This window comes from Maylandia zebra, linkage group LG3, assembly GCF_041146795.1.
Source record: "Maylandia zebra isolate NMK-2024a linkage group LG3, Mzebra_GT3a, whole genome shotgun sequence".
Classification (NCBI taxonomy): Eukaryota; Metazoa; Chordata; class Actinopteri; order Cichliformes; family Cichlidae; genus Maylandia; species Maylandia zebra.
In genome coordinates this window covers 5,835,782-5,858,943 of record NC_135169.1, presented here as the reverse complement: position 1 = coordinate 5,858,943, position 23,162 = coordinate 5,835,782, and the positions used below count along the sequence as shown (strand labels likewise).

General features: G+C 44.1%; 1 protein-coding gene across 1 annotated transcript; it reads left to right on the top strand.

The window, feature by feature from the left end:
• Window positions 1–1,211: 1,211 nt before the first annotated feature.
• LOC105940454 (uncharacterized) lies at window positions 1,212–7,568 on the top strand. The gene is made up of 3 exons (XM_024799360.2): window positions 1,212–1,547; window positions 3,240–3,482; window positions 5,906–7,568. The coding sequence occupies exons 1-3, from the start codon at window positions 1,376–1,378 to the stop codon at window positions 6,928–6,930; spliced, it is 1,440 nt and encodes a 479-aa protein (XP_024655128.2). The 5' UTR covers window positions 1,212–1,375; the 3' UTR covers window positions 6,931–7,568.
• The last annotated feature ends 15,594 nt before the right edge of the window (window positions 7,569–23,162 follow it).

The window sequence follows — 23,162 nt, the reverse complement described above, 5'->3', positions numbered from 1 at the left end:
ATTGCCTTTTATAGATTAATTTCTTATTTAATATTATAATTTGACTTCAACAAATTTATATTTTGCCAATATTTACATCTTTGTTTGTTTCATTAGCTTAGCTGGAGTGAACACATGAAAATAATTTAATTTTATTCATTTGAACTTAATTTGTGGTGTAGGTAATTTGATTGTACTTTTCTGTTAATAAATGAATGAGTTATTTGTGTGTTTTGACACTGAGTGATAAATCAGGTGAAATTGCTACAGATCCATGAAAGTAAAGCTAGTTTGACACTGAAGCTTTTTTGTTTCTTTGGTTTTGTATGCGTCTGTGTAAGTTTGAGGTCCATGTCAAAATCACAGGCATTCAAATGTAAAGGGCCTTAAGTTATATGTTAGTTATGAGAATATTCATGAGTGTTGCGCTTATGCTTTATAGTAGAGTTTTGTTTAATAGATCACTTTTCACCAATGGTAGTAAAAGTTCCAATCTCAGCGTCCCTGCTCAGACATGATTTACTTATTTACACCCAGGAGAAAGACCTGGGTGTAATTAGCTAACTTGTACTACTTGTTAAGTTACTTTGATGTTACTCTGTAAAATGATCTGAAACACGCTGTCTCATAATAAAAACCTGAGGCTACAGCCCTACACACCAACAAATCCCTCTCCTAATGAGGACACGTGATCGTTCTCTGTTAGGTATGAACACAAAGCAAAGAAGGTGTGGCTGGAGTGTATCCCAGCTACGATGGGGCGAGATGCATGGTACACGCTGGAAAGGGCGCCATCCCGTCACTGGTTTAACACTGGGTGTCGAACTCCAGGCCTCAGGGGCCAGTGTCCTGCAGGTTTTAGATAACACCCTTGGTCAACACACCTGAATCAAATGATTAGTTCATTACCAGGCTTCTGGAGAACTTCAAGACATGTTGAGGCGGTTATTTACCTTTAAATCAGCGGTGTTGTATCAAGGACACATCTAAAACCTGCAGGACACCGGCCCTCGAGGCCTAGAGTTCGACACCGGTGGTTTAAAACATAAAGACAAACAACTATCCAGGTTTTAGGTTTAGAAAAGAACCGGTTCTGTTCGCTGTGAAATAACATAACTTAACTGGAATAAATTTAAAAACTTTGCGGAATCCCACAAAACACGCCTTTTGCTTTATTGTCCCATGCGGAGATCCGTAGGATATGAGCGCCCCACGTGACCGCTTACAGCAAACCTCAGCAGAGTAGCGACGGCGGGAGAAGAGTTGCGCGTGCGCAGACGTGGCTGCCGTCCTATGAAGCAGACCGAGTTCAAGTATCGCTCCTGTTCCTGTCGATCAAACACCAATAACACAGCGTCGCTGTCGCTTCTATCGACCCGCAGCAGCTGAAGCAGCCATGTGTTCAGCTGAGTCTCTGAGAGAGTTCATACAGGAGAGGCTGGCTGCTGTTTGCCAACAAATCTTCTGCGAGGTTCAGAAAACCATCGTCCAGTATGAGGAGGAGATCCAGCGTCAGCGCAGACTGCTGGATATCAGCCGGAGACCCGACACACACTCACACGGCTCAGGTACGGACACGTGTGCTGAGCTCAGGTTCCTCTCTGTTGATGAAGACATGAAAGCTCGTCAGCGTCTCCGGGATTTCTCTGATGTTAGCTGGGAGCAGAAAGCTGTTACCTTGGTGATTAATTTAATTTCAGAGTCTAATTTGTGTAAAATATCAGACACTGGGCATCAGCTAAAGACTGCAGTCAGGTGTGTTTGGCTGTTTTTCACAGTCGTACTGAAACAATCAGTGCAGTTTGAGTTCATCTGTGAGATTATTGTGTAGCAGGAGTAAAACCCTGAAAAGAAATAAACGCCTTGATGCTGATAAAGCAGCGAGTTTAAGGCCAGCGTGTAGTTCAGGTTTTTAAGTCTTGAGCTGCCCCTGATTTCCTCATATTTTGGTAAACATAAATAAAATATGTGACCTGAGGGAGGTACCTATTTCAATAGGATGGAGCTGCAGCGTATATGCAGCTGTAAGTATATAGTCAGTTCCCCCAACTGGGTAAAGCACTATAAAAAGGAAATTCATCATTGTTGTCTCCACCCAAGCTCACCACCACGGTGCATGCAAAAGTGGCAAGAAAAAGATGAGTTTCCGTGCAGCGCCTTCGCTGTCTGCAACGATATATTAAAAAAATTAAAGTAAACCACTCTCAACTACAATCAGTACACACATTGGAGCCTACTGATACAATGAAGAAAAACAACAAACAAATAAACAAAACAACATCGACAGCCACAGCTGTCACAATAATCTTCAGCTCTTTGCAGTCGAGTTAAACCAGTCTAAAACAAATTAAAACAAACACTGGTGTTTCGGGACTTCGGCCTGCAGCCAAAAATCCATCCAGGCAAAGCTGCAGCATCTTGGCAATCTGTAAATGAAAGCAGGACATCACTTACACTGAACAGTTGACCACAGCAGGAATATCCCTGTTCACAAGTTAGGGTCACACCCTAATAAGTATCGGCAAGTGGTGGCGGAGTCCACTACACATTTCTCTGTAGGAATAAAACAGTGTTTCCTTCTACAAGAGTAAAAATGACTTTAAGCCTCTGCCAAACTACAGAAACTCAAGTGGGACATGTTCCGTTGCCTCAAAGGGGAAAACTACCGACAAAGGTCAGGTCTCACCTGTCACATATAAAAAGAAGAATTTGAAGCAGCTGTTCCAGAGAGTTTAGACTTTCAGTCAATTTTTTTTCTTTATGCTTTTGTGGAATCAGATTAAGAATAATTAAAGAGACTAAAACACCAAATTATTTTTAATGATTTCATTATTACCATATTGTAATTTATATTTTTGATGGTACAACAGGGTAAAATGCCTGTGAAACAAAATTGATAAATTCAGTCTACAGTGTTGTTAAAGTCTTTACCCCCCTTCCTGATTTCAGAGACTGCGTCTTCTTTTGGCGTTTACTGGGTGGCTGGCATCCTCGTTGATGCATTGCTGCATCTTCTATTTCAGTCCATTATTACACTCTTAAATCTTCTCATTCCTTCATCTTTCAGGATCTTGCAAAGCTTGAAACGACCCATTAACGACCTATTAAATTAGTTAGACGATTTTGATAGTCGACGTAATCGTGACTAGTCTACTGGTGGCAGCCCTATTAGTTAGAAAGCAAAAATGAGTGAATGTGGCCTGTTGTTTGTTTTTATTAAGGAGTTTTTTCATCATCTTTTTCTCTATTTCTCTCTTCAGAATTCCAACAGCTTCATGTTTGTGGGAAAGAGGAGCCTCTGACAGAACAGCAGGTCTTTAACCAGGAGATGATCTCCAGTGTGGACCAGGAGGATCCAGAGCCTCCACAGATGAAAGAGAGACAGGAGGAGGAACTGCAGCAGCTGGGAGTGAAGCAGGAGGCTGACGGTGTCAGAACTGATGATGATTGGCTCAAACTGCTGGCGACCATCTGGAAACCCGAGATAAAGCTGCACAGAATAGGTTTGTAAAACTGGGATGATTCACAGGAAGAAATAAAGGTCAGAACTTTAACTAGAAAAATTTGCATTTCCTGCGAAAATGCAGTGTGGATGCTTTAAAGCTGAAGCTGTATGCAAAAACTAGCGGAAAAAGCTGAAAACTTGCAGAAATTGTTAAAACTTTGCAGAAGCAAAGGAACTTTGCTAAAATGGAATAACTTAGCAGAACTGCAATATCTTAGAGGAAACATAATACTTGGCAGAAATACAATAGCATAGCAGAACTTTGAAATATTGTAACTTACCAGAAACATGATAACTTCTAAAAAATACAAGAATTTAGGAGAAATAGTATAAGATAACAGAAAGAATATATTTAGCCAAAAATACTTAAACATTACAGAAACACTATGATTTACAAAAATAGTACAACAGAGCAGAAATGCTGTGATTTACCAGAGACACTGTGATGAACTATGAATATTGTAATTTTAAATCAATACTATGTTTCAGCACAAATACTCTGGTTTAGCACAAATATTATAACATAGCAGAAATACAATTATATAGCAGAAATGCTATATTTAGAAAGAAAAATATAATATAGTAGAAATACTATGATTTAGCAGAAATACTACAATATAGCATAATAACAATGATTTAGAACAAATAAAAGTAAAATGACAAGATGAAAAAAAACAGAACATGGTTAAGTTCCCTCAAAACTAATTTTTGTTCACCTGTGAAAAAAAAAAAAAGAGCCTGGGAGCTGCTAAATTTGAATCCACAGAGGCTGTGTACTTTTTCCTGCCAAAATAGGTGCACACACGCAGCACAGAGACAGGATTTTTGCAGTCTATTTCTCATAGTGAGGACTCCCCTCAAACAAATGACCACAATTTCCTAACTGTATTGGCCAGAACGGTCATTTTTACGCCGTTTTGTTCAGAAGAGATGGGGGAATCGTCAAGTGTTGACAATTTATCATTAAAATATGAATTTTTAAAGATATATGACATCGATGACTTGTTGGCTTAGAAGCCACAAAGGCCCCAATATGCAAATTTGAATGCCTCAGCCCACATATATGATTGGCTGGGAAGCCGTGCAGACCCTGATTTGTAAATTTGAATGTCTCAGTCCTCACAGAGGATTGGCTGCCTGGGGACCTGGCAGAAATATATAGAAATACTATGATTAAGCATAAATACTACACTTAGCAGAAATACTGTATTAAGCACAAATCCTATAAAAAGCAGAAATACTATATTAAGCAATATAAATATCCTATAAAAATCCTATAAAAAGCAAAAATACTGTACTATGATTTGGTAGAAAAACTATAATTAATCAGAAATACTATATTTAGCACAAATCTTATAAAACAGCAGAAATGCTATGATTTAGCGCAATAGTAATAAGTTAAACAGAAAAATTGGAAAAGCAAAATGGACAGCTGAAAAAATGCTGAACATGCTGAGGGTCCCTCAAATATACTTGTTAAATGAAAAAAACTCGGCAAAAAAAGCCATATAACAGCCACACAATCACAAATATGGACACATATGGAAACACACATGCACAGAGAGAGAGACACACAAGATCCAAGAATGGAATGTGCAGTTTTTTGCGCTATTGGGGGTCTGGGGACCCAGAACCGGTCAGTATCTGGTGTGACCACCATTTGCCTCATGCAGTGCAACACATCGTCGCATGGAGTCTATCAGATTGTCAATTCTGGCCTGTGGAATGTTGGTCCACTCCACTTCAATGGCTGTGCGAGGTTGTTGGATATTCGTGGGAACTGGTACACGCTGTCGTATACGCCGGTCAAGCACATCCCGAACATGCTCAATGGGTGACATGTCCGGTGAGTATGCTGGCCATGCAAGAACTGGGACATTCTCAGCTGCCATCTGCCCTGAACAATGTGAACCATGATTCATCCGTGAAGCGCACACCTCTCCAACGTGCCAGACGCCATCGAATGTGAGCATTTGCCCACACAAGTCTGTTACGGCGACGAGCTGGAGTCAGGTCAAGACCTGGTTGACATTCCTGTTGTCAGCATGCCAATTGCACGCTCCCTCATTGCTTGTGGCATCTGTGGCATTTTGCTGTGAGACAAAACTGCACATTCCAGGGTGGCCTTTTGTTGTGGGCAGTCTGAGGTACACCTGTGCACTACTCATGATGTCAGATCAGCATCCTGATGTGGCACACCTGTGAGGTGGGATGGATTATCTCAATATAGCAGATGTGCCCACTACCACACATTTGGACTGATTTGTGACCACTGTTTGGGAGGGATGGTTATATTGTGTATCTGGGATGAATTTTAGGTCTCTACGTCCATCCCATGGGGAATGGGAGCAGTAACAAAGGTGTTGCGTTTATATTTTTGTTGAGTGTATATAAAAAAAATGTTTTCATTTGTCTCTTCAGACCTTCAACGACTAAATGTCTGTGAGGACGAGGTGGAGAAGGAGGAACCTCTCACAAACCAGGAAAACTATAACGAGGAGAGGAGCTCCAGTGTGGACCAGGAGGACCCAGACCCTCCACAGATTAATGAGGAACAGGAGGATCTCTGCAGCAGTCAGAAGGGAGAGCAGCTGGGAGTGAGGCAGGAGACTGATACCTTCATGGTGACTCCTGCTTATGAGGAAAGTGACCACAGTGAAGCAGAACCAAACAGTGAGCAAATCTCTCACAGCTCTGCTGAAGCAGAGAGCCAAGATCAGGAAGAAAGTCAGCATGTGGACTCGGGGTCATCTGAAAATGCAGAGGTGAAGACAATCAGACGTCGCAAAAAGAAAAGTGACAGTAATAAAGTGGAAAATCCTGCTCTGTCAGAGAGTCAGGGTCAAAGTGGGGCAAGAAAAAAGACTGAACAATGTGACATCTGTGGGAAAAGTTTTCAGTTTAAATCACGCCTGACTGCACACGTGAGACGTCACACAGGTGAGAAACCGTATTCTTGTAGCACCTGTGGAAAGGCGTTTCTGTTTAAATCCCAACTGAATATACATATGAGACGTCACACAGGTGAGAAGCCATATTCTTGTAGCACCTGTGGTAAAACGTTTGTCCTTAGATCCCTGCTAAATGCTCACGTAAGAGTTCACACAGGTGAGAAGGCATTTTTGTGTAGCACCTGTGGGAAAGCATTCACTTCCAACTCACAATTGACTACTCACACAAGAGTTCACACAGGTGAGAAGCCATATTCTTGTAGCACCTGTGGTAAAACCTTTAACTGTGCAACCTACCTGAAGAAACATGTCAGAGTTCACACAGGTGAGAAACCTTATCCTTGTAGCACCTGTGGGAAACAATTTAGTCAATGGATACACATGAATCGTCACATGAGGCGTCACACAGGTGAGAAGCCATATAGCTGCAGCACTTGTGGGAAAAGATTCCCTTACCAATCAGGATTGAAAGTTCACATGAATACACACAGGTGACACGGTTATGTGAAGGCTGCAGAATCTGTGGGAAAAGATTTTGTTAATGAGACACGTGATAATTTATGTTGCCTAAAAGTGTTATATTTAGAAAATGTGGGACAGAGTCATAGCAGTGTGTAGAGCTCACACTGACCAGGAGTCAAATCACTGCAACACCCGAGTGAAAAGATGACCGATATTCAAATTAGCATTTTCTGTCCAGAGTAGTAAAAACTCTCAGCATTCTTTATAAAGTTCATTACATTATTCTTATAGTTGTATCAGAGAAACCCTGATGTTACATTTAATGATGGTTAAAGTTCAGTGTGCTCCTTTTCTTCCAGATCATTGTTCTGATCTGTTCTGATCATTGTTCTTTGAGATCACAGTACTGCTGTTTATTAAAGCATGTTAAATTTGAAATAGAGATTCCATTCATTACATTTTTTTTTTGAAGTAATCACTAACAAACAAAAGCAGCATAAGAGAGCGTTCTGTCTTTTTTCAGTTTTTCTTTGTACTTTTCTATAAGAAAACAAAAAAATTTTTACATTTAGAGAACATGCACCAGAAAAGTCATTCAATTTGTGTTTGGTTGTTTATTTGTGTGTTGTAACAATGCTTTTTGACAATAAATCCTATACCATTGCAAAGTCTATTTATTTCTCTTTAAATGGAAGCACATTTATAAGGAAAATTTTATTCATGGGTTGAGCAGCAGAGTTGAGAATGTAGATTGCATCCACGACAAACAGCTTATTCTGCTATTGTGTCATAATTTTTAGCTTCCAGAAGACCAGGTGCTGAAAATCAGGTGCCTGATCGGCTCCTGACTAGCAGAATCTGTTATAGCAGTTAGACAGATCTAGCAACTTCAACCTGTTATTCCACAAAACCAAGTTTCAGCATTATTTGCAGTGAGACAAAGTACTTTTTGTGCTTAGTTGATTTATTTCAGCAAGAAATATAAATTAATCAACTTGTACAGATACAGCAAAAACACTGAAGGGGTCATCACCGATTACCGGCTGATGGGCCACCGTAATGATATCCATGTCTATGACAAGGAAGATGCAAGCATGACTAATGATGACGCTGAGAAAAAACAGTGGTAATGTCTTATGTATTCAGCAGGGGGAGCAGTGTTGACATTCATTTACAGGCTTGCAACATTATTTATTTATAATTGTTACATTTGTTCAGGAATCTCATTCTGACAGAATCATAACGTTGAGACTATTGAAGCCTCACAACAACAGTCCCCTCGTAGCACTTTACATTATAAGGCAAAGACCCTAAAATAAAACGGAGAAAGACTTTAATAATCAGATGAGCTGTTATGAAGAAAAGCTTTTGCAACAGTGGGAAGGAAAAACTCCCTTTTAACAGGAAGAAACATCGAGCAGAACCAGGCCTGGGGTGAGGCGGCCATCCTCGATCATATCAGGATAAACACACTCCGTAGAAGACAGCCAGAGATGAATAATAACTAATGATTAAATGCATAGAGATTCATAACCACATAGTGGGCGAATAGCGCTCAGTGCATCATGGGAATCCCCCACCAGCCTGCGCCTATTGAGGCATAACTAAAGGAGGATTCAGGGTCAGGAGCAGTTATGTACAGCTACTTTTAATACTACTGATATTTATTTAGACTCTTTCTCTCTGATTGATCTTTATGAGTTAACTTCAATAATTACTTCCTCCAAATCATCAATGTGTCTTTTAAGTCCCAAGGCTGCTTAAAGAAGTCGTAACATTAATGAATGATTCAGTTCTGCATATGATGAATCTGTCCCCGTTACTGGACTCACATGTCCTCAGCCAGAATCTCTGAACAGGTCTGCAGAACCAGATGGCATCCCTACAGTTCACAGCACAGTGTGTGCACTGTGCAGTGAGTTCGTATGTTTGAGTGTTTGGAACATCCTTTGTCCAGTCCCCAAACCTTTGATTCAGAAAACTGATCAGAGGTTCGCACAAACTCTATTCAACCCCCCCAATTGTGCTCCAGTCAAATTTGATTGATTTAAAGGTTTTATCTCTGAAATGACTCTCTGGATAACTGTTTTTGTCATGTAATTGGATTGCACTGTCAGGCCTCAACCCTGACCTGACCAAGTTGGGTGTATCACCTGAAAGCTAAGCTTCTGCTCGTCTAGCTCTTAGGGTCACTGAGGCACACAACTGACCACATAAAGCTGGAACTCTCTTAGGGGAAAAATTGAAAAATTAAAGAACAAACAAATAAAATAAAATATTGCTCATCAGATTATAACAGCTAAAAACATGAAATTTGCATTAATTGGATGACCTTTATCAAATATATTTGAAGACAACAATAACACCTCTCACTGTTTTGTCATGAAAGACGCAATGTGGCAAAATGTTGTAATAAAACTATTACAACAACTAACATCTGAGTAGAAAGGGGTTTTTTTTAACTGTAAAAAACATATTTAACAAATTATTTTCATAACTTTTCTTAATGCACGCTCAATCACCCAGGTAAGTAAAAACCCAAAAGTCTTGATCAAAGACCACTGATCGATAGTTTTTGATTGATGGCTGTGACAATTTGAATATTAATGATCACAAAGCTGAGGTTACAGCCTATTGTTAGTCTGTGGGTGGGTTTTAGTTATTGTGCAAATGTACTGTTTATAAGATTTGGGGAAACCTCCAGTCAGTTGATACTGAAGAAGTCACTTGGATGAGTGACGAAACATTTCTCTGACTAAAAATGCTACGTCCAGATGAACAGATCCAACCTTTTTGTAATTTTCTGAACTGAATGACCGAGTTTTTATCGAGGTATTCTTCTGTTTTAATTGCACGTGATTCACGATGAAATGCTTTGCTTACTTTGCAACAAAAACAACACTATCAAAGCTGCCCAAAGAGGCTATTCATACAATGAATTATATAATGTACTTTGTTCATGCCTCTATACTGTAAATTATCCACCAAAGCAGAAAAAAGCAACATCATGTTTTCATGCTCCTGCAGCACATTGATGCTAAACGTTCTCAAACAGCTGATTTCATGCACTGACCTGTGCAAGTGAAATGAGATAAACGCTGTTAATCAATAACTTTTGTAGCTTCTGGCAGTCTGAACTTTGGACTGAAACACTCTGAGTTGTAAGGGCTGTAACAACAACACTGGAATCACACTCACATTTGGTCCAAACTAGCAGCTTCCTCTGAGTGAGTCCAGCTACAGGAGAGAAAAGTGGAAAACTCCAACACTGCTGCTTCAAGCTGCTGACGCTCCACACACTGAATGTGAGTTTGAGCAAAAACACGACTCAAAGGAAGTTTCAGTGAAGGTGGTAGAGGAGGGAGGGGAGCCAGGACTGACTGTACTTCCTGTCTGCTGTTTTCAGCTTCACTCGCAGACTCAATGGCTTCCAGATCAGAGGAGGCTCTCTGCTGTCCGGTCTGTCAGGAGGTCTTCAGAGAGCAGAGCAGAGTGCCAGTGTGTCACATCTGCAGAGACTCAGAAAAACACACCAATCACAGATTCAGACCCATTGATGAAGCTGCACAACAACACAAGAAGGAACTTCAGGAAACTCTGGAGCCCTTAAAGGAGAAGTTAAATGTTTGCAAACGAGTTCAAGTGAAGTTTGATCAAACAGCAGAACACATTAAGGTCCAGGCCCGACACACAGAGAGGCAGATTAAGGAGCAGTTTAAGAAGCTTCACCAGTTTCTAGCAGAGGAAGAGGAGGCCAGGCTGGCTGCACTGAGGGAGGAAGAGGAGCAGAAGAGTGGGATGATGAAGGAGAAGATGGAGGCTCTGAGCAGAGAGATAGCAGCTCTTTCAGACACAGTCAGAGCCACAGAGGAGGAGCTGAGAGCTGAAGACGTCTCATTCCTGCACAACTACAAGGCTGCAGTGGAAAGAGTCCAGCGCTGCCCCCTGCTGGATGATCCACAGCTGCCCTCAGGAGCTCTGATAGACCAGGCCAAACACCTGGGCAACCTGACCTTCAACATCTGGAACAACATGAAGGACATGGTCTCCTACACTCCTCTCATTCTGGACCCAAACACTGCTCATCCAGAACTCATCCTGTCTGAAGATCTGACCAGTGTGAGAGAAGGAGGAGAGAGGCAGCAGCTTCCTGATAATCCAGAGAGATTTGATTATTACAGCTCTGTCCTGGGCTCTGAGGGCTTTAACTCAGGGAGTCACAGCTGGGATATTGAAGTTGGAGACAGTACATGGTGGGGACTGGGTGTGTTAGCAGAGTCTGTGCAGAGGAAACAAAGCATACTCTCTGGATTATGGATAATATGGTTTGGGGAAGATAAATACTCAGCATGGTCTCCATTAGCAGGATCCACTGCTCTCTCAGCACAGATGATCCAAAGGATCAGAGTGAATCTGGACTGGAACAGAGGAAAGCTGTCGTTCTCTGATCCTGATACTAACACACACATACACACCTTCACACACACTTTCACTGACAGGATGTTCCCATACATTAGCACTGATGTTGAAGTGAAAGTGTTGACGTTGAAGGTGTCACTGTCAGTGGAGCAGATGAGTTGAGAATGATGATATTTCTGTTTTTCCTTTTTTTCCTTTTAAAAATCCAGTTCTGTCTGGCAGCCTTTGCAATCAGAATTATGATCTGAATGCACTGTTGTGCCAAACACATTTTGCTTTTCCAAATCAGCTCTGTATATTCTCTATGGGCTCCCCTTTTTTAAGGTTTAACTGTTTATTTCGTCTATCCATGCTATTTTGGTTATTACAATATATGTTGTATAGAGTATGATCCTGTCTACGGCAGGGCAAGAAGGAAAAAGGGAAGAGGCCCTAGATGGCCAAAGGGTGACAGCCCTAGAGGGCCAGTCGATGAGCAGCAGATCCCACTATAGGTGAGAGCCGAGACCAGGGTCCCAGTGCTCCATGTGCTGAAGAACTGCCCAGTACACAAGACAGTTACCTCCTGACATGGAAGAGCTCAAAGCCACCCCTGGCCACCAAGGGAGCCGGTGAACTACCACACCACAATGTCCAACCACCGGCCCTGGAACCAACAAGTAAAAATGCCCAAGGTGAAGCGGTCAAAAGTCTGGCTGTACTTCACAGCAAAAGATGCAAACTCAGCAGCCTGCAACAAGTGCTTTAAGCTGATACTGTGATACTGTGCAAAGGAGGTGACACCTTGAATCTGATGACGAACCTGGCGATGTATAGTGCTTTTTTTTTTAAAGCCGAGAAATGCGCCGTATTTGATAGCTTGCTGCGAGACCTCACACATCTGCTGCGGGTGGGTTGCCTGTTATCAGACCCGGAGTTAGCAACATCCCCCAAAACCCCGAAGAGGAGAGTCCTGGCCCCTAGCCCTGCCAGTGTAGCAGAAATGATGACGGATGATGATGCAGCAGCAGCCGTTCTTCTCTGCGTGAGTAGCTTAATGTTGTTCGTGTGTAATTTACGTTGAGTAGGCTAACCACGTTATTACATTAATGCACGTAAGGTGAACTAGCAAACACCGTCGTAGTTACATGCGGCTGTCTTCTTGTTTGATGGCAGATACTCTCTTCACCCTGGCCAAAAAGGCTAAAATGACCAAAGAAAAAGTGGAAAACGGCTGAACATGAGAGGTTTTTGGACAAAGTTTGTGTTTTTTCCATTGTTTAAGCACTGCTTCCAGCCAAGAGTGATACCATATATGCCCCATAGCTGCAGAAAAGGCTAACATTGTTATCTTTTTACAAAAAAAACACCTGAACATGAGAGGTTTTTGGACAAAGTTTGTGTTTTTTCCATTGATTAAGCACTGCTTCCAGCCAAGAGTGATACCATATATGCCCTATAGCTGCAGAAAAGGCTAACATTGTTTCTTTTTACAAAAAAACAGCTGAACATGAGAGGTTTTAGGACAAAGTTTGTGTTCTCCATTCTTTAAGCACCGGCACCGTTTCAAAAGTACCGGTTTGGCACCGGTATCGGATAAAACTTAAACGATACCCATCCCTACCCAGAAGTGGCGAGCCAGGAAATAACTCCTCCCACCACAGAGAGTAGACTATAGTGTGTAGATGAGTCCCACATCTTGGGGCTGTGACTGTGTCACAACACCAGAAAGGAAGAAGACACACTAGTCTGGGTCTGGGACAAGCTGCACTCAGCACTGGTTACTCCCTCACATGGACACCCCATCCCATCCCACACAATGGGCCTGCAGGCACCTAGAAGAGGTCAGCCACCCAACTAGAGACAAGGACCCACCACCACAAGCACTCCAGGCCCCACACACCAAGATCGCTAGGCAGCACCCACCCCAGTCCCCCACCACCACGAACTGAGGCAGAAACCCAGACACTCCAAAACTACAACCACAGCTCTTTAGGGTCCAGGAAGCCGCCAGACCTATAAGTTTCAGAGAATGCCTTAATTCACTATTAAGGAACCCAGGCAAATGAGACCACCCCTATTAAATAATAGGATGAATCAGTGGGGACCAGAGAGAAACGAATAAACGCAGTTCATCTTTTGAGGAGGAAAACACTATCTACAGACTGATGTGATCTAGAAATAAATGTAAATATTGATTGATACACAAACTTTTTTTTTTATTTAACAGTTTTCTTAGTGATGCATAACAAAGTAAGGAGTATAAGTGATGTATTTAGTTGTGTAGTTACTGATGTCACCTAAGATGCACACTTTGGGTGAGGTTGGGATACTGCAACTAAACCATGTGGAGAAGTCTTCACACATCCTCTGCCAGAACATCTAGAAAGGCGTGCAGGACCATATAGCTTGCATATAGTTCTCAGCAGAGTTGTCTTTGCAATGGGTGCATATGTTTGAGTGTGTAAGGCCCATTTGGGACAGCCTTTGTCCTGTAAGTTTGGGCTTTCACTCATTTTGAAGGTATTGAGCACATACAGACATTTTACTCTGGATTAATGAAAAGATCTTGCTCCCACTTTACGGTTGAGACAGAAATTGATGAATCAATTTTAAATGAAAGCTTTTGATATTTTGATAGCCATTTGAGGGCACAGATATTTACACATCTTTAGGTATAGATATTTCTAGATTCAATTGATTGGGATTAAAATTTTCCGGTATGTCTCATTTCAGTTGCTGATATTTAAGAAATGTGTTTGTTGATGATTCCATATCTGGATACAACTTCTTGAAATGAAATAAACTTTCCATTTTGTATAACATGTTCAAGATTTTGTATCCCTTTCTCAATGAACAATGATGATACTTCTAATGTTGTTTCCTGTCAGTGAGTTGAAGCTGTTAAACTGCAGCTGTCCTCCTGCTGCCCCGTTGTTCCAAAGCTCTTTGTTTCTCTTTTAGTTTCACTGTTTCTTTCTGTTTCTGCTGTCCACCTTTTCACATGGAAAATCATTTCACTGTTTCTCACTGAATGACTCCCCAAACTAGATTTGAAATTCTATCAAGTTTCTAATCATTACAAGTGATTCATGTTTCTATTTGATGTGTAAATGGAGATGATTTAGTTTGCTGGGATATGGACTGACATGTGTTGAATGGGAGGAGCAGTTTGTTGTTGTCTTCTTGTCTGTTTATGACAACAATAAATATGTTGTTGAAACAATGATTCATGTTTAACTCCATATATGAAATGTTTCTGATCTTTGAATTCTGTTTGATTAAAGACTTTCTTCATGACACAAATGAGATTTCAGTGTATTAATAGAACTAAATAAGCTCAGAGTTGAAAGGCTGGAGTATTATGTACGTGCTTCACTGTCAGGATCTTCAGGGGGATTCAAAGGGAAACATCAAACTGCTGTAATGAGATAAACTAGTTGGGCTGAACACACTTATCTGTAGTTTGTCTCCATCCAGGATCATCAGAATATAATGAACATGTGTGAAGAGCCACAAAATGCTGCTGCCCTCTCAGCATGATGAGCTCCAGCCTTTGTTAGCAGGACAACAGGAAACATGAGACAACTTTCAGAGACAGTAACCAACTGTGGCCACAAGATGGCAGCAGCTGATCTGAGATCCTTTATGTTAGCACAGAAATATTAGCTTCTGTCATGACTGATGAAGTTACTAGTTAATAAAGTTTCCAGTAAAGTGTTTAATCGCAGCCACAGATTGACAGCAAATATCTCGATTAGCTTCAGTGCATCTATAATAAATATGTGCAAGTTTCAGTGCTTCGTTTAAACTGTATGATACTTATACTGACCCAGGGTCAGTGTAAAATACAATCCTAGCTGTGTGAACAAAGCCTGGCTCCTTTAATCCTGCATGACAAACCTCAGGATGCAGGTTATTATTACTCTTTCCTGCTGGCACACCTGTCACACCTGAGAGTCAGCTAGAAACTTACAGTGACGTGGACATCATGCAAAGACTGCCAGACTCTGTAATACTGCAAATGATCAGTGACTCAAGTTAACACTAAACTTTAAATGGTACCTCTGTGTCTCTGTGTGTGTGCTGAACATTTAGAATCGGCGTTTCAGTCAGGCTGCATCAGCTGAAATATGTAAATAATAATATTTTTTATTCAGGTGTGGGGAAAATACATAAGACTGCAGTGAAGTGATGTACCAGATTAATACCTGGAAATCCTGTTTGGCTTTTGTCATTTTAATTCTCTTCTCTGTTTTCCAGAACAGTTCTCCACAGTCGCTGTCCACATGGGTCAGTGGGACCAAGAAGCACTCTGCTAATGTGGGACTCTGACCAGCAACATCCAGCAAGACCCAGACAGCGTTTTCTATCTCCCAGCTGGAGTTTTTTGTTTGTCTGTGACTGGAGAGTCAGATTTTTGTTGAGCTTCACACTTGCAGAGTTAAGTCAGTTTGCAGAGATCCCTCCCACCCTGGCTTTTATGTGCTAGATTTCTTATCTGAAACAGTAATATTTCAGTGACTGCTGCTTATACCACAGGTTAATACACTCTACTGATCCCTGATAGGAGAATCATCACCTCTGCCAACAAAGAAGCCTGGTGGATGTTTGTTTACAGTCGATGATGGGACATCATGCTCTGCATCTTCAAAGTTTGTCTCTTGATTATCATTCATACACAGTAATTTGAAGTATGCTTATATATAGTAGAGCAGCACTCCAGGGCAAAAAAATATATTTAAAAATATTTATCACGATATATATTTGAGAATTTGCGATAACGATATAACTGACAACATAACTGACACTAGACAAAATACTTTACAACTCCACAACTTTATTAGTGCAAAAAAACCCATCAATGTATTTTCACTTAAACAAGCAGCTGTTTTTTATGTGCATTAAAGTTATATAAAAATGTAACAGTGCAAATGCAAAATCCTTGCTGACATTTTAACCAAAAGGCATTTCCAGTGGAAATTGGCCGACATACTCAGCATAACCATGTATAATATGCACAAAACTTAAAGTGAGGTTAAACACACACAATGCAATAATATTACGTTGAAGCACAGTACGTATCACTCCGCGAGGCTCCCGACTACGGTAGCCGTAATGCTCCAACAATCCATCAAGCAGTGCGGTTGCGTAGCTTAGCAAAGTCATGCTAAAACATTTTTGACAGATTTTTGTGTCACGGTTCTGGGTCCGTTGGACCCAGTATTTTGAGTTTATGTTTTGGTTTATTCCTGCTTCATGGATTGTTTTCTTCTCGTAGTGATGATGATGATTATTATTTCTTGTTTCTGTTTATCCGTGCTTAAGGATTTGTTCTCAGTTATATCTCACGTTTAGTTTAGTTCAGATTCCATGTGTCATTCTGTCTGTCTCTCAGTGTAAAGTCTGCATGCTTGTTTAGTAATTCATGTTTCCTGTTTTATTGTGAAAGTCTTTGTCTTATGTTAGTGTGTGCAGCTTAGCTCCCCCGTCTCGTTAGCCCTGATCTCTCCCAGCTGTGTCTCCCTCCTGTTGCCGATTCCCCCGTTACTACCCTGTGTATATAAGCCCTGTGTTTTCCCATGCTCAGTGTCGTGTCGTACCCTCAGAATTATGCCTGTGTGTCCTTGGTCTCAGTGTTCCATCCTCACTCCATGTTTGTTTTTCTGCCAGCAATAAAGCTGAGGTTTTTTTGAGTTTCAATTCTGTGTAGTGATGGGCAGATGAAGCCCCATGAAGCACTGAAGCTTTTCATCCAATTGGTTCACCCCAACGCGAAGCTTCATGAAGCTTCATTTGCTCTAGCAGGACACCTACTGGACGTAAAAATAATAGCTGGCATGAATTTGAAGAGTGTGGCATTTTGCACACAGCCTGTAAATGTCAACAACAAAAGGAGTGTGTAAAACATGTATATTGTAGTGATGGCAGTATACTGTGTATATTTATAGTGGCAGTATGGGAAATGATTATTTGGAAATGCTTGAAATGGAAATGATCATTTACTGTGAGGTGAGGTGTGGTTGGGGTGTGGACAGTGGTTGTGCTTTTGTAACGTTGAGGTATGGACAGCTACACACTGAGGCTTTGAGCCTCAGTCCTGCCTGTTCACATTTTATTCTGTAAAAACTAAATTTTCACTGCTTTTATAACCTTTAGTGGGGAGAACATAGCTGGGATTTAATGATTTAACAAATCTTTTGAATCCTTTGTCCTCCACAATGCTAAATAGCTGTGAGTCCTCAATCACCATGCTGACCAGGTCTTCATCTATTTGAGATTGTTCTCCTGAGGAAAGACAATAAAGATAAAGCACAAATATAAATATCACACACGTAACTTATAACAGTTGTATAATATTGTTATATCATTTAGTAACATTACTGCATCCTATATTATCATTGCATTTGATGGCTCACCTGGTCTTGCTCCACAATCGGTGTTCCCCTTATTCTCATGCAAAGCTCTGTAGTGCCTAAGCATGGATGAGGTGTTGTTGTTATATCCCAGCTCCCTGGCACATAGCAAACACTTCACCTTGTACAAAAGTCAAGACAGCTCAACATAAATTGTATTGCACCATCAGTATCATGAAAATACATCTTCTGTAGAAATTTACATACCTTGTTGGGAGGAATAAGATCAAAATGTTCCCACACAGGGGAGGACATCCTCCTCTTCTTAGCTGGCTCCATTCTCTCCTGACTTTCTCTCCTCACTCTCATAAACCTCCAAACGGTCTCCAAACTCTCACTAACCGCAACTCTCCATCAAACACCCACATTTTTGAATGAAGTCTGAGGGGTTTATATCGCTGTCATATCTCGCGGCAAAGTTCGAACCACTTCATGAACCAGTCACGTGGTACAGCCGGGCAGCGAGGCTTCGGACGTCATCATTTTCAGCTCCTCCCATAAATGAAGCAAGCCTCGATACGCGCTTCGCGGAAACGCCCCCTCAATTACTCGACACACGCTCCGAAGCCTCGATACAGAACGTCCCATCACTAATTCTGTGTTCGAGTCCTGCATTTGGATCCTCATCTCTGCCTGCCCGCACACAGAGCCCTGACAGAACGACGCGACCAGTAATGGATCCAGCGGACTCACCGTGGAAGCGCAGCTCCCGTTTTGACGGGACTCGGCTAGCGCTTGGAGGGCCTCCGTGCTGCCGTTCCTCGCTGGCAGCCTACCCTTCGGCCCACTCGTCTGCTTCCTCCCCGCGGACGCCCAGGTCTCGCAGAAAACGCTCCAGCCGGTCCCGGGAGGATTACTACGAGCCTGCAAGCAATCAGCTCACGCCTGCACAAGCCTTTTACAAGATGTTAGGGATTATTATCGTGCCACCTGACTCACCCAGCATTTCCACATCACAGCAGGAGCAGCCACAGCAGAGTCCTCCCTCGTCACATTCCGCCAGCGCCGCTCCCTCTTCAACAGGGAGGCAGCGAACACGCAGCCAGCACTCACAGCTCCAGCAGGAGCCTGGGATTCAGCTTAAACAACCGCCTAGGGTGAGTGACAGAGTCTCCCTTCATTCGCCTTTTTTGTCAAGGGATAGACAGACTGTTTCCCCCAAAGCTGCGAACGCCAGCTACATGAACACTACAGCTCGTGTTTCTCCGGTTCGGGAAAATAAGAGTTTTCGTTTTAAGAATGACTATTTTCCCATTGGTTCAGAAGACTGTGCGCCTGATGTTTTTTCAGATCAAGGAGTTAAGACTGTTCCGTCTGGATCTGTTTATTCTGGAGCTATGTTTATTCAGTCAGCTGCCCGTCCGCTTTCAGCTCAGTCCCCTGCTCGGCAGCCACCTGTAGCTCAGTCTCCAGTGTCCCCTGCTCGGCAGCCACCTGTAGCTCAGTCTCCAGTGTCCCCTGCTCGGCAGCCACCTGTAGCTCAGTCTCCAGTGTCCCCTGCTCGGCAGCCACCTGTAGCTCAGTCTCCAGTGTCCCCTGCTCGGCAGCCACCTGTAGCTCAGTCTCCAGTGTCCCCTGCTCGGCAGCCACCTGTAGCTCAGTCTCCAGTGTCCCCTGCTCGGCAGCCACCTGTAGCTCAGTCTCCAGTGTCCCCTGCTCGGCAGCCACCTGTAGCTCAGTCTCCAGTGTCCCCTGCTCAGCAGCCACCTGTAGCTCAGTGTCCTGTGTTTCCTGCTCAGAAGCCGCCTGTAGCCCAGACACCAACTCCACCACCGCCGCCCGGCCTCAAGCTCAGTTAGCCGCCCGGCCTCAAGCTCAGTTAGCCGCCCGGCCTCAAGCTCAGTTAGCCGCCCGGCCTCAAGCTCAGTTAGCCGCCCGGCCTCAAGCTCAGTCAAATCAATCTAAAAGGAACTGTGTTTCATCAGTTTGTTCTAAGCAGAGCAACAAACCTCATGATAATGTAATCATTCCTAAAAAGCTGGCCAGTTCAGAGACTGTGACGCACTCCAGGGCCTCCCCAGAGGCTGAGTTTCAGCCCTCAGCCTACTCTGGACCCCTGGAGGCTAGGAACCCAGCTGAGGACTGCACCCGGCTGTCACTGCCTGAGCAGAGTCAATGCTCTGGGCGGCTGAAGTCTGCTATGTGTTTGCCAGAGGCCCGTGCGCCTGCTGGTCCTGTTCTGTCCCTGCCAGAGGCCCGTGCGCCTGCTGGTCCTGTTCTGTCCCTGCCAGAGGCCCGTGCGACTGCTGGTCCTGTTCTGTCCCTGCCAGAGGCCCGTGCGCCTGCTGGTTTTGTCCTGTGTGTTCCAGGGGCCCCTGTGCCCACTGGTCCTGAGACTGTTCTCGCTGGAGGGCCCGAGGAGCCCGTCCAGCCTCCTCCCTCGTCAGCTGGGGGGCCCGAGGAGCCCGTCCAGCCTTCAGCTGCGGTCTCATCATCCTCGCCCGCTGCGGTCTCATCATCCTCGCCCGCTGCGGTCTCATCATCAGCATCATCATCAGCATCATCATCCTCGTCTGGTCCAGCCTCTGCGTCTTCATCCTCGTCTGGTCCAGCCTCTGCGTCTTCATCCTCGTCTGGTCCAGCCTCTGCGTCTTCATCCTCGCCAGCTGCAGCCTCTGCGTCTTCATCCTCGCCAGCTGCAGCCTCTGCGTCTTCATCCTCGCCAGCTGCAGCCTCTGCGTCTTCATCCTCGCCAGCTGCAGCCTCCGCGTCTTCATCCTCGCCAGCTGCAGCCTCCGCGTCTTCATCCTCGCCAGCTGCAGCCTCCGCGTCTTCATCCTCGCCAGCTGCAGCCTCCGTGTCTTCATCCTCGCCAGCTGCAGCCTCCGTGTCTCCACCCATGACGTCGCCTGGTCCGGCTTCAGCTTCGCCTGGTCCGGCTTCGCCTTCAGCTTCACCTTCAGCTTCGCCGGGTCCAGCCTCCGCGTCTCCATCCTCGTCTGGTCCAGCCTCCGCGTCTCCATCCTCGCCAGCTGCAGCCTCCGCGTCTCCATCCTTGCCAGCTGCAGCCTCCGCGTCTCCATCCTCGCCAGCTGCAGCCTCCGCGTCTCCATCCTCGCCAGCTGCAGCCTCCGCGTCTCCATCCTCGCCAGCTGCAGCCTCCGCGTCTCCGCCTTCAGCTTCGCCTGGTCCGGCTTCGCCTTCAGCTTCGCCTTCAGCGTCGTCTGGTCCAGCTCCCGTGTCCTCATCCTCGTCTGGTCCAGCTCCCGTGTCCTCACCTGGTTCAGCCTCCGCATTCGCTTCAGTGTCGCCTGGCCCAGCTTCGGCTTCAGCCTCTGCCTCATCTGATCCAACCTCCGCTTCGCCTGGGGCTGCAGGGGCCACGCAGCCTTCGGGTCCCCTCCTACCACCTCCACATTGTCGGTCATCTGCTAGGCCGCTTGTTGGGCATCATCACCACCGTGGCCGCCCTCCGAACTTCTGTTGCCGCCACTGCCTTCCGCGTGGCCGGCCTCCAGGCTTGCATTCCCGCCGCCGTTGCCATCCGCACGGTCGGCCCCCAGAACTGCTTCCTCGCCGCCGTTGCCGTCCGCACGGTCGGCCCCCAGAACTGCTTCCTCGCCGCCGTTGCCATCCGCACGGTCGGCCCCCAGAACTGCTTCCTCGCCGCCGTTGCCGTCCGCACGGTCGGCCTCCAGAACTGTTCGCACGTCGCCACCGTTGCCGTGTGCACGGTCGGCCCCCTGGACTTTTTGTAGACTCTTGGTGAGCTCTGGTTTCGTTTTGTTTTTGATATGCTTTCCTGCGTTTTTTGGACTCTGGTGCTCCTTGTTTTTTTTTTTTTTTTTTTTTTTTTTTTTTGCTTGGGCCTGTCCCTCCATCCTGGACCCCCTCCGCCCGCCCTGGCCTGGTGCTTTGTTGTGCTTTTGTTGTTTGGGGCTGTCGGGAGCCAGCCCTTAGAGGGGGTACTGTCACGGTTCTGGGTCCGTTGGACCCAGTATTTTGAGTTTATGTTTTGGTTTATTCCTGCTTCATGGATTGTTTTCTTCTCGTAATGATGATGATGATTATTATTTCTTGTTTCTGTTTATCCGTGCTTAAGGATTTGTTCTCAGTTATATCTCACGTTTAGTTTAGTTCAGATTCCATGTGTCATTCTGTCTGTCTCTCAGTGTAAAGTCTGCATGCTTGTTTAGTAATTCATGTTTCCTGTTTTATTGTGAAAGTCTTTGTCTTATGTTAGTGTGTGCAGCTTAGCTCCCCCGTCTCGTTAGCCCTGATCTCTCCCATCTGTGTCTCCCTCCTGTTGCCGATTCCCCCGTTACTACCCTGTGTATATAAGCCCTGTGTTTTCCCATGCTCAGTGTCGCGTCGTACCCTCAGAATTATGCCTGTGTGTCCTTGGTCTCAGTGTTCCATCCTCACTCCATGTTTGTTTTTCTGCCAGCAATAAAGCTGAGGTTTTTTTGAGTTTCAATTCTGTGTTCGAGTCCTGCATTTGGATCCTCATCTCTGCCTGCCCGCACACAGAGCCCTGACATTTTGAGTGCCCTGTGCCACCTAAAATCTGTTCGGAAAGGAAGGTTACCCATATTCTATCGCGATATTTCATTTTTCTTTTTTTATCATTGCCTAACATTATACCGGTATTACTATGAACGGTATGATATGGCCCAGCCCTAATATCTAACATAACTGGGCCAACCTGGTAATCTTCCTTTATGGAGGCTGTTTGAGTGTTGTGTGGTGAAAAAAGTGGACTAGTCGGCAGGATGCGAGTACAGATGCAGGAGAACTCTATCAGTGAGTTAACAGCATATCACTGCATCACACACCAGAAAACATTGTGTGGTAAAGTCCTAAAAAACGCCTTAACGCCCACTCACATCCTGGGCCATCTGACCTCAGGAAATCACATGATAGGGTGGGGCCAGGTTTCACAATGAGCTCACCCGAAACTCTGGCTGATTGTGACACACACACATTTTCACACCTTGGCTCATGTGATTAGGTAGAGAATCATCAGGGGGTCCTTTGTTCCTGTTTGTGGGGGAAACTCTTTTAAATCTGAGACTCTCCACCATTTGACCCTAGAACTGAAGAAGCTTCTCGGATGAGAGGTGAAACCTCTTCAAACAACTTAAAGAAGTCCAGACGCTTTTCTTTCCAAGCTCCTTAGATTAAACAAGAAGATGTGTCCAAACTTTTGACTGGTTTTGTTGGTTTGCAGCTAATAAAATACAGGTTATGCAAACCAAACAAGCCAGACAGAAAGTGATGCTTGCAATATATGATTATTACTTGTGTTTCTGAACATGAACATAACAAGCAGGATTCTCTGGTACTCTGCTTAAAACTGTGGGTAATTCTTAGGCTTTCTGCTCTCCAAATAAATTAACAGTCATAGTGGTACCTTTGAGATTTATTTTAACACCCTGGTTCAAAAATATTGCGCTGTGAAAGGGACACTCCAAATCCATCAACTGGTACATGTCCAGCAAATAAGTGTAT

What these genes read in the sequence shown, in the direction of transcription:
- LOC105940454 (XM_024799360.2), top strand. Translation starts at nt 1,376, where the DNA reads ATGTGTTCAGCTGAGTCTCTGAGAGAGTTCATACAGGAGAGGCTGGCT. An exon ending in CACACACTCACACGGCTCAG is followed by an intron (nt 1,548 to 3,239) that starts GTACGGACACGT and finishes TTCTCTCTTCAG; the next exon opens with AATTCCAACAGCTTCATGTT. An exon ending in GATAAAGCTGCACAGAATAG is followed by an intron (nt 3,483 to 5,905) that starts GTTTGTAAAACT and finishes TTGTCTCTTCAG; the next exon opens with ACCTTCAACGACTAAATGTC.